Genomic DNA, 14,697 nt, shown 5'->3' on the forward strand with positions numbered 1-14,697 from the left:
CAAATGAGCGTTTCTGTACAAAACAATTAAATCTGATTCAGTTTCCGCTTCTGGTTATGTTCCGGTCAAAATCGCATTAGTTTCCGATGGTTTTCCAACGTGTTCCTTGAAAGCGTTCAGATCCCTGCACCCAGGTATCGGATCAGGGGCCGGTTGCATAAACCACTTAGACTAGTCTTAAAAGTTTAGACACTAATGTTTTTCTTGAAGAGTGGTCCCAATTTTTTAAAGTCTGCTACATAAAAAGGTAGATTGGTGTAATTTGAATTGGAAAAATAACATTGATTACCCCTTGGTTAACTGCAAGTTGGTCAAACTAGTTCTTAAGACACAGTCTTAATATAGTGACTAAGTTTATGCAACTGGCCCCAGTACTTGGTATCAGCCGATACCCTGAGCTCAGGTATCAGAATCGGTATCGGGAATGGAAAAGGGGTATCGGAACATCTCTATACGGAAGTATACACAGAGGGCATTAAAGTAAGCGATTACACGTTTATTTAAAGTGTGATCTGGCATGGAAGCCAGCAGGCAATATGAAAAATAAAGACAATGATGTGACAAAAGAAAGCAGAGTTTTGAAACTTTTATGATCAGGCCCTCATGTTTTGCTTGTATTATAGAGCTGTCTCTGTTATACTTACAAGTTCTGACAAATCACTGCCCTTCTACTGACTACCATTCATTCACAACTGTCTTGATAATGTTGGGTATGTAAAATCTTTGAATAGACTCCCATGAGTACAGAATCGTGATGAAGCTTGATATCAAGTGACGTATAAAAATAAAAAATATGTCTGTTCACACTACGGTCACATTACAAAACATCTGATCTGTATCAGATTTAGAAACACATATGGAAGAGGCACAAATTGGAATTGAAAAGATCAGATTCCATGTGGTTTGTACTGTTCACACTGTCATAAGAAAAACAGATATGAGTCACATGTGGGCAAAAAAAAAAAAAAAAAAAAAGATTTGGCCCACATTTACCTGCAGTGTGAATGTAGCCAAAAATCAAGACTTTCCAGTTCTACATATACAGATGAAATCATTCACTATAATAAACCAAGGCTTACCAGTGCTATACATGAGAGATAGCAGTTTAGGACAAAACTATTCACTAGATTGAATCAGACTTTGCAATATAACAAATGTGAGAGAGGAACTTTTCAGACCAAACAATTTACTAGAATGAATCAGGTCTTTCCAGTGCAACACATCAGAGAGAGCACTTCAGGACAAAACGACTGACTGGAATAAATCTGGACTTTCCAGTGCTAAATGTGAAAGAGAGGAGAGTTTACGACAAAATGATTCACTAAAATGAATCTGGAAGATTCAGTGCTACAACCATGAACAGATTAACCAAAACAAAACAAATCAGGACTTCAAGTCCTATATGCGAGACGTTGCTATTTATAAATCTACATTCAGCTAGTCACGCTCCAACACTGCCATTTCTGTCTCTAAGTGTTTCGATGAAGACAATACACACTGTCATCACATCTCAGCAGGCTTTCAGCATCACACTTCAACCCCACCCACCGCCCACTCTTTCTCACCCCCCCTCCCAGTGTTCTCTGGGACAGTGCGAGCAGCAGCACTATAACTGTTGGTGTGAATAATTCAGAATGCATTGAGAGAAAGAATGTGAGGGTTTAATTCAAGCTACAGGCTGAAAACGTGCGCGTGTGTGAGGTCGGATCATCTGTCCCACACCTCTGCCCCTTCAGTTAGAGGGATGGTAGGCATCAGGCCACAGGCTAAGTGCTGTCACAACCTCTCCGGACATGTTCAGGAACTCGGCGACAGGACTTACGGCATGTATCAGATAAGACACTGATCCCTTGCTCTAGCATATCTGCCTGAATCGCTCGCATTAGTGTATTCATCACCTGAGAACTCAATCACAGTGCATCAGTATGCGTCAGTGGTGAGCGATAACTCACTCCCCTCACTCAGGGCCTCGAGGAACAAGAGGCTTGTGCATATCTACTGCAAACTAGATGCAAATCTTCGGCATACAAGACTCTCTCATCCACATCCGCGCTCTGAGTCAGAGCAGACAGCTATTTAAAACAGTCAACGACTGTTTCTCCCCCTTTCATCTGCATCATCTTCTTATCTCCCACTGGATCTGCTCTCAATTCGGCTTCTTCTGAAAACATATGTGGCGGCGCAACGTGTGTATTCTGGCTCTCCGGTCAGGAAGAGCCTGGGATTATGTAAGTTTTTGTGAAGCGTGACGGCTCTTCACACATCAGCGTGGCATGCGGTGTTACCGGGCCCGGATGAAGCAGGCTGGTCTAAACAGAGAGGGGAGGGGCAGGTGTGAGGAGAGAGGAAATGGCACAGGTTCCAGAGCTCAGGGGATTGAATCCACCTCCAAATGCCACCCGGTGTAAAGGAACACAGCCTAGGGCCTCGGAAAAGAAAGCAAACGGATACGGACCTGTGTAACATCTAAACAGAATTATAAGGTTATCAGAGCTGTGACGACGCTTGTGTGAGGGCTGCCGTTTCAGCGTTTCACAGAAAGGTCAAAATGCTACGTAAAAGTGAATGATTCAGTGAGGCACTTTACGTTAGATGCTTGCTCAGATACAGTCTCTTCATTTCATTAGTTATACATCAACCACAGTCTGGCAAATGGTTAGGAAGAGGTGAAAAAGGGCCTTTGGGAGGGAATCCACCTTGAATGACTTCCCTGATGATGATTATTTTCATGTTATCTGTGTGGTTTAGCACCTGAAGGAATTTTGCAGATGGTAATGGCACAAAAAAGGCAATTTCAGGGAAATGGCGTCATAAAAACATGGCCAGACAATGGCTGAAAGACAGCGAATGGAAAGATTGAGACGGGGAACTTTGAAAGGCAAAAAGTCCAAAAATGTTTTCCTAGCTACAACTACCCATGATCACTAGAAAATGTAAACAAACGTCCTTTTTGAATAAGCCTCCATTTACTAGAAAATATCAAATACGGTTCAGATTATATTTCTATATAATGATTTAGGGCTGGGCGATATATCGCATGCGATTGTCACGCGCAATGTCGCGTTCATATCGCAGATGAATAGCCTTCGATAATGAACGCGATATTGCGTGGCTTGTCAGTGATCTATAGCTCTGTCTATTAAATGCCGCTCCATTTGAAAGCAGGTGATGGCGATTTAGCGGCAATCAGGGAACCGGCTTTACTGACGAAACGCGCATGACAATCGCATGCGATATATTGCCCAGCGCTATAATGATTCCGGTTCCTATGTGATTTGTTTCAAGTTTTGATTAATTTTTATTTTTTAATTATTTTTTTTGGGGGCATCCCACTTTCATCCTCGTTCTCAAGACTCTCGTGATCTTCATATTGCAGAAACAGATCATTTTGAGATAGATTCATACATTTATTCGACTAAAAAGAATCAGTTCACTAAAAAAATATAACTACCCTGGTCAGGTTATTGGGAAGAAGACACATTATATATTCTTATTTTTAGTCATTCTCTCTTTCATCAAATTCAGCAAATATAACTGCCTTTAACCAAGCACATGGTGTCAAACGCTGACAAAGATCTCCACTTCTATATTCTATGTATTCATGATTACCAAAACTACCCCACCCCTCCCTTTTATGACCCTTACGAGCTTCAGTTCACATAAACTCATGAGTAGCTCTTGGATAACCTGAGTCTGAGACAGATTAATGAACCTTTTAAAGCAAGGAACCTTTTGGGGAAAGAAAAAATGTCAGACTAAAGCTGGGCTCAGACTACAGGAGTTTTTAAATCCTAACCGATTATGAAATTCTCAGATTCTCTCAAATCTCAAACACACATGCACTACAAGATTTGAAAAAATTGTTGCACATCACACGCTACAAGATATTAAGATCATCGTGCCAGGGGGAGCACCTCACATCATATCACGGGTAAGCAGATGTAAACATAAGTAGCAGATCGTCATTGACATCAAAAGGTAATGTTTAAATTTGCTAGCAGCTTTCTAAACTCAACCGGTGTGTTCAAAAGCAAGGCGATTTTGAGAACATTATAATTGTGTGCTTAAGACATGGCTTTTAATGGTGAAACTTTTGTCTTTGTAATCAGGCTCTCAAAAATTGTATTATTATATTATACATAATCTCATGTTAATCTTGAGTACATATGCATCCTTCATATCTCCGAAAAGTCTTTAGTTTTATCATATTTATACACAACTGTACACAACGCTGTACAGAGTCTTCCCGAGCAAAGCTCCTGGAGGCGTGCCTACCGTCAGTGCCATGGTCAGAGCTAAAGAGTCACGAGCGCGCGCAGCTTTTGCGTAGAGATGTCTGCAAGCTGTGACATCAGTATAAATGAAAAGGGAACAAAAACAATTGTGTTGTTTACATTTTATGCATTTGCGTGCAGACTTCCAACAAAACACAAGACATCTGATGCAGCTTTACTCACCACCTGCGATCTGCAAATCCAGCACCAAAAGGGGCTTGTTTACAAAGTATTTATCACCGAAATCCAGGGAACAAACAAACATACATGCACAACTCTGTTGCTGCCCCGGAAAAACAAACTTCATCCACTGTTCCCTTAACGCTGGGTCCTTATGGGCAAATCTTTTCCTCACAACCAAAAACACACTCCTTTGATGACAGGAGCTGCATCTCATTTCGGAGGCTGCATCCTTCGGAGATCGCATTTGAAGGCTGTATATGTCATCAAGGATGTCATATTTCAGAAAAGTAACCGTAATAAAATTGACATATACATTGTGAGATGTAAAATACTGTAATTTCTTTCTTACTTTGCAATCTAACAGTTATTTTTCTTAAATGAGACTGCCTCGATGATGTATGCAGCCTTCAAAGGGTGCAGCCCCTGAATTGGGACACAGCCATTACTGAAAAATCTCTCGGCTCCCGTATCCCGAACGAAGCGCGTTGATGGGCGTGCTCTTGCCATGGGTGATGTGTGTGTGCACGCTCATCAGGGAGAAGTACCAATACAAGAAATTCCACCCTTTTATTACGTGATACAGGGCATACTCAAAAAAAAATTCGGTGAAAAATGTCCACAACCGGAAGTTGTATATTTGACACAGAAATACTCCGTCATGTCCAACTCGTGTTTTGAAACTTTGTCCATGTTTAGCATGAGAATGCAACTCTTTAAAAAGTGTAAATAAGTCCGAATGCATGAAATAGCATTACAACCCACTTTAAAAAATGAATTTAGATTTATCAGCCAATATATCGGTTATCGGCTTTCAAACTAAGAATCGGTTATCGTATCGGCCAAAATTTTCCATATCGGTGCATCCCTAATCACTTCTCTTGTTGGCTATTGTGAAAAATAAAAATCAAAAATAAATAAATAAATCCTAAATATCAAACAAGTTTGATAAAATCGGGACAGCCCCGATGTGTGTGCAAGCAGATCGGGAAGTTAAAGATTTCTGTAAATGCCTCACATTACCAGATAATCTACACCGAACTTCAAAACCAAACAATGTCACGGACAAGATTTTTTTTTCTCAAGTTTGTCAGGAGGGAAAAACCATGGATAAATCGGCCTAAAACTCCAGTAGTCTGACCCTGACTTAAACAGGTCAGGCTATTGTGAAGACAACTGTTTTTATTTTTTTTGTTCTTCTGTTATTCTCTGTAACATTTAATGAAAGAAACTTTAATATCATGAAAACCATTCATTCATACACAGCAAATATAACTGCCTTTCCCCAAGAAGACAGTGACAAACATTGACATTATGAATCTGCACTTCTATATTCTATCCAGTGAGCCTCATTTGCACTCATGTGTTTTCCAGGTAAGAATGACAATAACTTTTGAAATATTCATGGTGTAGCACATACGGTATGTGAATAAGACAAAGACAACTGTTGAGTGAACTGGGTCCTCAGAGTCACTACCTTTGACAAATCCAGCAACAATGCCTTTTAAGGCATACAGCTAATTTAAGGCTGATCTGTGCCTGCTCAAAATTCTGTGTAAAGACATAATGCTGCATAAAAGCCAGACTAAATTATGACTGCTCTGACTCAAACAGTGTTTACAGTGTAAATTTGGCATTATTTAATTATCTTCACACTAGTTCTCATGAAACCAACCTTAAAGAAATAATTACATTTTCTAAAAACTGTTTTCAGGAAAGTGAATACAGAGGAATGTGTGTAAAAGTTCAGTTCTGATAGTGATCGATTTCTGTGCGGGGTTAAGAGTGTAGGTCAGTGAACCTGTGTTTTAAACTAATCTTGCTCATCTCTCTTGTGTATCTCTCATTGGAAGTCATTAACCACAAGATCAACGTTACAGCGCTGTCTCAAGGTTACCCGGTAAGCAAACACTGACAGGCCTCAGTATAAATCTTAGTTACTCAACAACAGACAGAATGATACAGCAACATCATTCTGGGAACACTGTCAAAACAGACATAGATAGTTAAGAGAATACAAATGACAGGCAAAAAAAAAAAAACCCAGAATGGTTCAGAAAGACAGTGTAAGATGGAAAAAAGCCAGGGGACAGGAGAGATAAGAACAGTGCCATTGAACTGCCATTGATTTTGAAGGGAGGTCAGTGTTAAACATAATGAGTGTCAGAATATAGGGCCCCGTTTCATTTTCGAAATGCTACACATTGGCTATACTCTTTTCACAAACGCTTACTCAAGGCCAAACAATGGAGGCGCTAATGTAAGAAAAGCGATGTGTGAAATGTGACCTCGGACAGACCTCAAAGAGCCACTACAATTGCTGACTGAGAAAAAGAATCAAATGCATAGTTTGAGCGCACCAGTATAGTAAACTCTTGCTTCCAGGAACGCATTAGCCTATAAAGGAGAGTGGGGTAAAATGTGTCAGTGGGTAAACCATGTTGTCCATTTAATCTAGAACAATGACAATTTGTGTCACGCAACCATTTATTAAGGCCTATCATATTCAGCCGTCTATGATTGAGAGATGAATATGAGAAAAATGAAAAATGTGAAAACTAACGTTTTAAAATGTTAATTTAAAATAAAATAAGTTGTCAAACCAACTTTAAAGGATTAAATCACTTTAAAATGAAAATTAGCCCAAGATTTACTCACCCTCAAGCCATCCTAGGTAAAGTAAAATAAAGTAAAACATCTAGCTTCCGCCAGACCGCCTTCCGTATTCAACTTACTCAAAAAAAGCATAACTGAAACTGTTGCGCTTTTTCCGTAAGTTGAAGACGGAAGGCGGCATGGTGGAAGCTAGATATTTTCATTTTAAACTGAACTAACACTTTACAGTATGCCAATGGTTCAACTAACAGTAAGCTTTGCATCCAAATACAGAAAATACTATTATATTGGTCTCGTCAATAATCAATAAAATGTGGCACAGCTTACCCCACTCTCCCCAACTGTCTAAAGGAATGAAGGATCAATAACACAAACACTGTTTGCTCAATTGAGACCCAACACAGCTGCCATTGAATAAACATGACATTGGGGAATTGAGTGAACCGTATCATTACTATATCAAATTAGACTTTAAAGACATCATGTTTACACGGTTTCAAATAAATGCACAAGCACAGCAGTTGTCCCAGGCCTCAGAGTGCTGTGATTTCAATGGAAACATAAAGAAGCATTCAGTCTGTGCCAGCGTTACAGCTGCTGACCACTTACTCAGATGCAGACAGCTCACGTCTTGAGATCGACATTCAAATCAGAAGAAAGCAGAAGTGCGCCATGACTGAGGGAAAAAACCAAGCGCACTTAGAGTAGTTCCTCAAAGAAATAAAATTCTGTCAATATTTACTCTGCCTCACATCATTTCAAACTCAATTGTTGTAATTTCTCCTTTGAACATACAAAACTTAACTTGAAATTTTTCTTATATAACACTGTTTATAGTGACCACGGGCTGTCAAGCTCCAAAAAATGAAAAATTAAGCTCTAAAAAAAAAAAAAAAAAGTGGTCTATATGTTTTATATGTTATATTCTAAGACAGGGGTGCCCAATCCAGTTCCTGGATATCTACCTTCCTATAAAGTTCAACCCTGATAAAAAACACCTGAAGCAGCTAATTAAGATCTCCAGGAACACTTGATAATTATGGACATATGTGTTGGAGCAGGGATGTAGCTGAAATTCACAGAACAGGACTGGGCAGCCCTGTTCTAAGACATCAAACAAAAGATTTTTTATTTTTGAAATTTTTTTTATTCTTGTCACTTTATAATATTAAGGTTGAAACACTGTACTCACGTGAACTGTTTTAAATATGTTTTTAGTAGCTTTCTGGGTATCTGAAAGTGTTAATTATCTTGTTGGCAATAAAGGCCTCACTTAGCCATCAGATTTCATCAAAAATATCTTAATTTGTATTCTGAAGATTAACGAAGGTCGCCATCTCTGTTTGAAACCTGCAATTGCAGTTATTTGCGGTACCTAATGCTTTGAGGAGAATGTGTGGCTGTCAGTCACCGCACTGGTGGATACTATACTTCAGAATCACAGATAGTAGTCTTGGAAGTGAGACCAAAATAAGAATTTTCTGAAAAGAAAATTAGAAAGAAAATCATAAGAAAATCTGACACTTTTGTGCTGACCAACTGAGAAAAAATAAATAAATCTACAATAAATTTAGCAATCGCATAGCTACAGTACAAATGATCTGCCATCAGCAACATCCTCACATGCGATATAGCCTACTAGCTGGGACTCCTTTATGTAAACAGACGTGACGTAATGGCGCAAAGACGAATGGCTGAATGCTTGAATTTCCTGCGGAAACCCACCAGTACAACTCAAATTAGAACACATTATTACAAGCTTACCGTTGTGAATTGGACTAAGGTAAGGAGACAGTTTTGAACACTGGCTGGTTATGTACTAATAGGATATTTTTTAACCAAAAATAGTTACGGACTGAAGCTTTAACATTTAACAGCTAACTTAGCGGAAAAAGTTTAATGCATGAGAATGTGTGAAAAGATTTGTCTGATATGCCCACATTTAACCACTTTGTCACACTATAATGTACTAGAACATCCTGTACTCGTGTTTTTTTCTTTTTTGTTGTTGTTGTTTGTTTTTTTAAATAGCTACCTTTGATAAATGGACATCCCACAGATTGCACAGTCATGGCTCATGATCCCCATGCCTATTTCTGCTTTTAAGGCTTTATATTTTATTTTCAGGTAAAATAAATGAGGCTTTCTGACAAAATTGCCAAGCTGAGCTGCTCCTGCCGTCCAGGCACCTGGAACTGTAATGAATATTCTGATGAAATGTTTTAAAGTTGCAGAAAAACACAGAGTCAGCTTCTGATGGAGTAACTCTCTCAGCAAATGATTGATTGCATCGCTGTTGAGCAATGGGATGAGAAATGATCTCTGATATATCATTTAAAAATACACTTCCTGAACCCTAAGCTGTTGCACCTCACGTTCATTGTTTCTCGGCAGTAAATAAAGAGTGAATTGAAAGATGAAAGAGTGATGGCGTGCCCTCTATCCACCACACTGCTGTGCATGCAATAACAGCCGAATTAACAATTGATTGCTGTAAGTCATATCAGTTCTCTCTGTTTGACAGGAAGGCATGTTACATTTATAATTAGCAGTGCTTGCTAAGGCAAGCATCACTATTACGACTGTTAATACTTATGTATTTGAACTGCATGGCTGTTCTATTACTTATTCAAGCCACTGAATTTATGATTTTTGCCTGGCAAATAATAAACAACGAAGAAAAAGAATTCCACATATTTACTCGACTTGGGCCAGTAAGCTACTACCCAGCAACCATCCAGAACATCCTCGAAAACATGCTAATAGCCACTCAGAAGACCTTAGTGACCACCCACGTGATGGGCCAACAAAGTTTGAATCCTCTGAATTTGAGCAAGTAGACTGATCAATGTTGTGTCTCTCTGTAATATGCAATACTGTTCAGAAGTTTTGAGTCAGTAATATTTATTTTTGGAAAGTAATTAAAATGTATTTAGCAAGGACGCAATAAATTGGTGAACTGTACAGTTCAACTTTACTGGTTACAGTTTAAATCAACAGTAAAGATGTTTACATTGTTACAAAAGTTTTTTTTTTTTTTTAAATAAACACTGTTCTTGTGAACTTTCTATTCATCAGAGAATCCTAAAAAAATAACATTTTCCACACACACCAAAAATTCTCAATTGTTGTTTCTTGAGCATCAAATCAGCATATTAGAATGATTTCTGAAAGATCACATGACACTGAAGACACCTTGAGTAATGATGCTGACTATCCAGCTTTGCCATCACAAAAAAAAAATAGAAACCGTTATATAAAATTGTAACAATATTTCACAATATTACTAAGCTCACTTTATTTCTGATTAAATAATTGCAGCCTTGGTGAGTATAACTTGAGCAAGACTTCCTTCAAAAACATTCTTAAAAACTTACTGAACCCAAAATTTTAGCACAAGTAAGGGTGCTTTCACATTTGGTACGATTGCCTGGTCCAAACCCTAGTTTGATTGCTTCCCCCTCCCCCTAACCCCACTGGATTGTGTTCACATTATATTATTTTGGTCCGAACCGCGGTGCGTTAGCATCAAAGCAGCAGCTATTTACCCCATGTTGCTTTGTAACGACAATGCAGGAGAAGGTAGCAAAATGCGTAGCGTTGCTCACCTCACTTTTATATTTTAGTTTTCAAACCTTTGGTTTTGTTTTCTAAGCATCAGCACATAACACTTGCGTCTACCTGCCATTAATGTGCTGCAAATGTTCTAAAGTACGCGGGAGTCCATTTCTGCAGAAGGCGAGCACAAATGAGATTCTCTCTGCTTGCAGTGGGTCAGTCACGCTCGTCAGGAAATTGAACGACAAGTTTTATCAAACAAATACGTCATCAATAGCGGTTCACTTCTTTGATTTAGTACGACTGGCTTCATATCAGCAGCAAACCAGACCAAAAGAGTTTAAAAAGAACAGGTCCCCAGACCACCCATTTTATGCGGACTCAGATACAGTTCAAGGGTGTGCACACGAGTTTCAAAAACAGTGTTCACATCATCCAAACAAACCGAACTCTGACATCAATCGAACCCGGGTACGCAATAAAAGTGGTAGTGTGAAAGCACCCTTCACTCATTACAGTGCATACCATATATAAAATATTCAACACCTTTGACATGTTTTGAGGAACAACAGGATAAAGTTGCTGAAGTCCAAAAGGGTACGTTTCTAAGAGACTCATTAGGCACATCTCAGTTTGTCTTAAACCAACGAAGTCAGTCAAAAGGATCAATAACAGGTTCATATTTCCAAGTTCAACTCTAAAAGGGCTTTTAATAATGCACATTCTCATGTTTTATTACAGAACAAAAACACAGTAGGCTCAGAAAGCAACCAGTGGATGAACCTGATGGCACTTGTGAAGAGAATGTACTAGTGGAGGAAAGCGTTGTGATTTGGGTGCATGAGACAGATAAACCCAGTGTTCAGAATGTCATGTAATTTCACAATAATGGGCCAAATTCTGTTCTATTTTTAAAACATCCCCAGGCCGCATCAGAACAGGCAGCAAGCCGCAGTTTGGACACCCTCTGAGTTAAATTAATAATTAAGTAATGGAAAGACTACAGCACAGCTGTAAATCTACCGAGAGCAGGCTGTCCTTGAAAAGTGATCGTGCAAGAAACCAAGAGACCAACGAGTTACAAGCTTCAGGTCGGAGAGAAAACTGCAGTGTGGATGCTTCACCAGTCACATGTCATGACAGCAGCTACAGGCACATGGGACATCTGAAACCAGCTGGAAGAAGTTTCTATGGTCTGATGAGACCACAATTGAGCTTTTTAGCTAAACACTGCACTTTGTGGTATAAAGTCAAACGCATCATCACACATAAAATCTCTATGTCAAGGCTTCTTGTGAGAAGGCCCTGAAGAGCTTGTGAATACATTAAGCAGTGTAAACAATAAAAAACATGTTTAATTTTGTGTCCTACAGATGGTGAGAAGGTAAGAATTTGGTTCACCGAAATGGGGATTTCCATACAATGCACTTCGCCATTTTTATTCAGTCAGTCAATGTTTTGCATTTCAAATGTGCTCAGCTGACATGTAGAAAAGCACAGCCCTTGATCGTCCATCAACGCCAATGGCTCTTCACCTTTCCAGAAACCTATATGAACCAGATTCCCTGCATTACACAAAAACACAAGACAAGCAGATGAAAGCAGTGACAAATAAAGTAGTTTATATCCACAGTGATATTGCACCACTGACATTCAGAGCAGCAGGCAATCTATAGTACGAAAACAGGGCAAGAAGACGAGGGCATCAAAGTGACAGTGACAGCCAGAGAGCAAAAGAACAGGCTAGTTGAGTGTGAATGACTGAGTGAACAATGAGCTTCTAAATACTCCTGAAAGTGGATGTCAGAGGAGATCTCGTGGCCCAACACTGATGAGATGCCGGCCCACTTCTGTAGAAACAACCACAAACAAATGGCAAAACAAATGGTCTACTACTGACTTTGCATATTAATTTGCATACTTAAATATGCAAGGATGCTTCGTCTGCATGTGCGGTCGAACAATGACAGAGGGAGACACTGGTTACCAGAGGAACAAGACTGTTGCTACACTGAAAAAGGACCTAGTAATTAAGAGCACTGTTGGGGAAAAGAAAGGGACTGAGCGCTTAAAATAACTGCTCGGATTTAGAGACTTGGAGTAAAGTGTAAGTTGCTTTATAAATTCTGTATGAAACCATTCAACACCCACTAACTGCTCTTAGCTCATAACCTTATGCTAACATCTGGGCAAAGTTGAACAAGTCCAAAAGGGCATGTTTCTAGAGACCCAAACAGCTCTTAACGGACATATATGAGTTTGTAAACTCCTAAATTCAACAAAATAAGTCACGGAATTGCGGAATCCATTCATAAAAACGGAATTTACTATATAACGCGGAATGTCACAGAATTTGTCAAATTTTTGATGAATGAATTAAAAGCAGGTCAGTACACTTAAATTAAAGGAACACTCCACTTTTTTTGAAAATAGGCTCATTTTCCAACTCCCCTAGAGTTAAACAGTTGAGTTTTACCGTTTTCGAATCCATTCAGCCGATCTCCGGTTCTGGCGGTACCACTTTTAGCATAGCTTAGCATAGTTCATTGAATCTGATTAGACCGTTAGCATCGCGCTTAAAAATGACCAAAGAGTTTTGATATTTTTCCTATTTAAAACTTGACTCTTCTGTAGTTAAATCGTGTACTAAGACCGACAGAAAATGAAAAGTTGCGATTTTCTAATAATCAAGGAACTTTGCTGCCGTATCATGGCTGCAGCAGTGCAATGATATTACGCAGCGACTCTCACATACGTCTCCATGGTTGCAAGGCACGTTCCCTGTGCAAGCAGATTATTACGCCTGAATGAGAGTATAGTTCCTAGCCATATCAGCCTAGAAAATCACAACTTTTTATTTTCCGTCGGTCTTAGTACACAATTTAACTACAGGAGAGTCAAGTTTTAAATAGGAAAAATATCAAAACTCTTTGTTCATTTTTAAGCGCCATGCTAACGGTCTATTCAGATTCAATGAACTATGCTAAGCTATGCTAAAAGTGGTACCGCCAGAACCGGAGATCGGCTGAATGGATTCGAAAACGGTAAAACTCAACTGTTTAACTCTAGGGGAGTTGGAAAATGAGCCTATTTTCAAAAAAAGTGGAGTGTTCCTTTAAATCGCATATTTAAACCGCAAAAAGACTATTGAAACATGAATCCTGCATGCCTGTGTGGCTCTGAAACGAATGATGCGGAAGTGTGGTTTCATTTACCTCACACCGCCTCAAGGCTCGCGCGAGGCCACACACATGCTGAAGCACATGCGACGCTCGCGGTGTTTTTGTCCTCTGTCGCCTCACTATATGAATGCACAAATTCATCTCCAGAGCCACTCTGAAAGTCACTTAATCAGCATTTAACCACTTCGTTTGAGAAAACTACCGTCATAAACAGAGAAACTCAAAGCTCTATTCAAAATAAAAGTTCGATTTTACTTGACAAACATATTGTACAGTAGAATTTAGATAAATTAATTTAACAATAAATTATTAAAATATATTTTTAAACAATAATCTCAGTGTTTCTTCCATGTTTTAATTTTAACAGTAAAGCTCATTGCAGTGCAGCACATTGTTTGACAAAAAAAAGTTTAACTTCATGATTAAAAGATCAATTGAATGGTGTGCGTTCATTTGACTGCCAGAAAAATTTAAATACACAATAGAACTTCTGAAAAAAAAAAAATCATAAAAATATATTTTTTAAGTAATAAATATTGTTGTTTTTAAGAATTCAATTAATTAGACATGCTTTTTGATTATTAAAATGGAATTAAACCATTAAAATGGAATCCAGAAAACAGAATTTGGTAAAAATAAAAGTTGAGGGGAAAGAATAAAACATTTATCATAGGGCCCTAAAAAATGTAATTTTTTTGTTAAACTTTTATTAAATTGTTGGTAAATTGGACAAGATTCATTATTTCAATTAATTAGACATGCTTTTTGATTACTAAAATTTAATTTAACCATTAAAATGGAGTCAAAAAATAAATAAAACGGAAAAAAACAGAATTCAGAAAAATTAAAACAGAAAAAAATGGAATTTGGGAAAAATAAAACGGAAT

At 38.5% G+C, this 14,697-nt stretch overlaps 1 protein-coding gene across 8 annotated transcripts in view; it reads right to left on the reverse strand.

Annotated features, from left to right (window-relative positions):
- The window catches only part of atp11c (ATPase phospholipid transporting 11C), an 81,319-nt gene that overhangs the window by 47,138 nt on the left and 19,484 nt on the right, over nucleotides 1-14,697 (reverse strand). The window contains exon 2 of one of the 8 annotated variants that reach the window (XM_067386929.1): nucleotides 12,030-12,193. The exons of the other annotated variants lie outside the window; for them this stretch is intronic. Coding sequence (XP_067243030.1) covers nucleotides 12,030-12,047 — 18 coding nt within the window. The 5' untranslated portion in view covers nucleotides 12,048-12,193. The remainder of the gene's footprint in view (nucleotides 1-12,029; nucleotides 12,194-14,697) is intronic. 8 annotated transcript variants of the gene reach the window in all.

Source organism: Chanodichthys erythropterus, chromosome 1, assembly GCF_024489055.1.
Source record: "Chanodichthys erythropterus isolate Z2021 chromosome 1, ASM2448905v1, whole genome shotgun sequence".
In the NCBI taxonomy this organism is placed as follows: Eukaryota; Metazoa; Chordata; class Actinopteri; order Cypriniformes; family Xenocyprididae; genus Chanodichthys; species Chanodichthys erythropterus.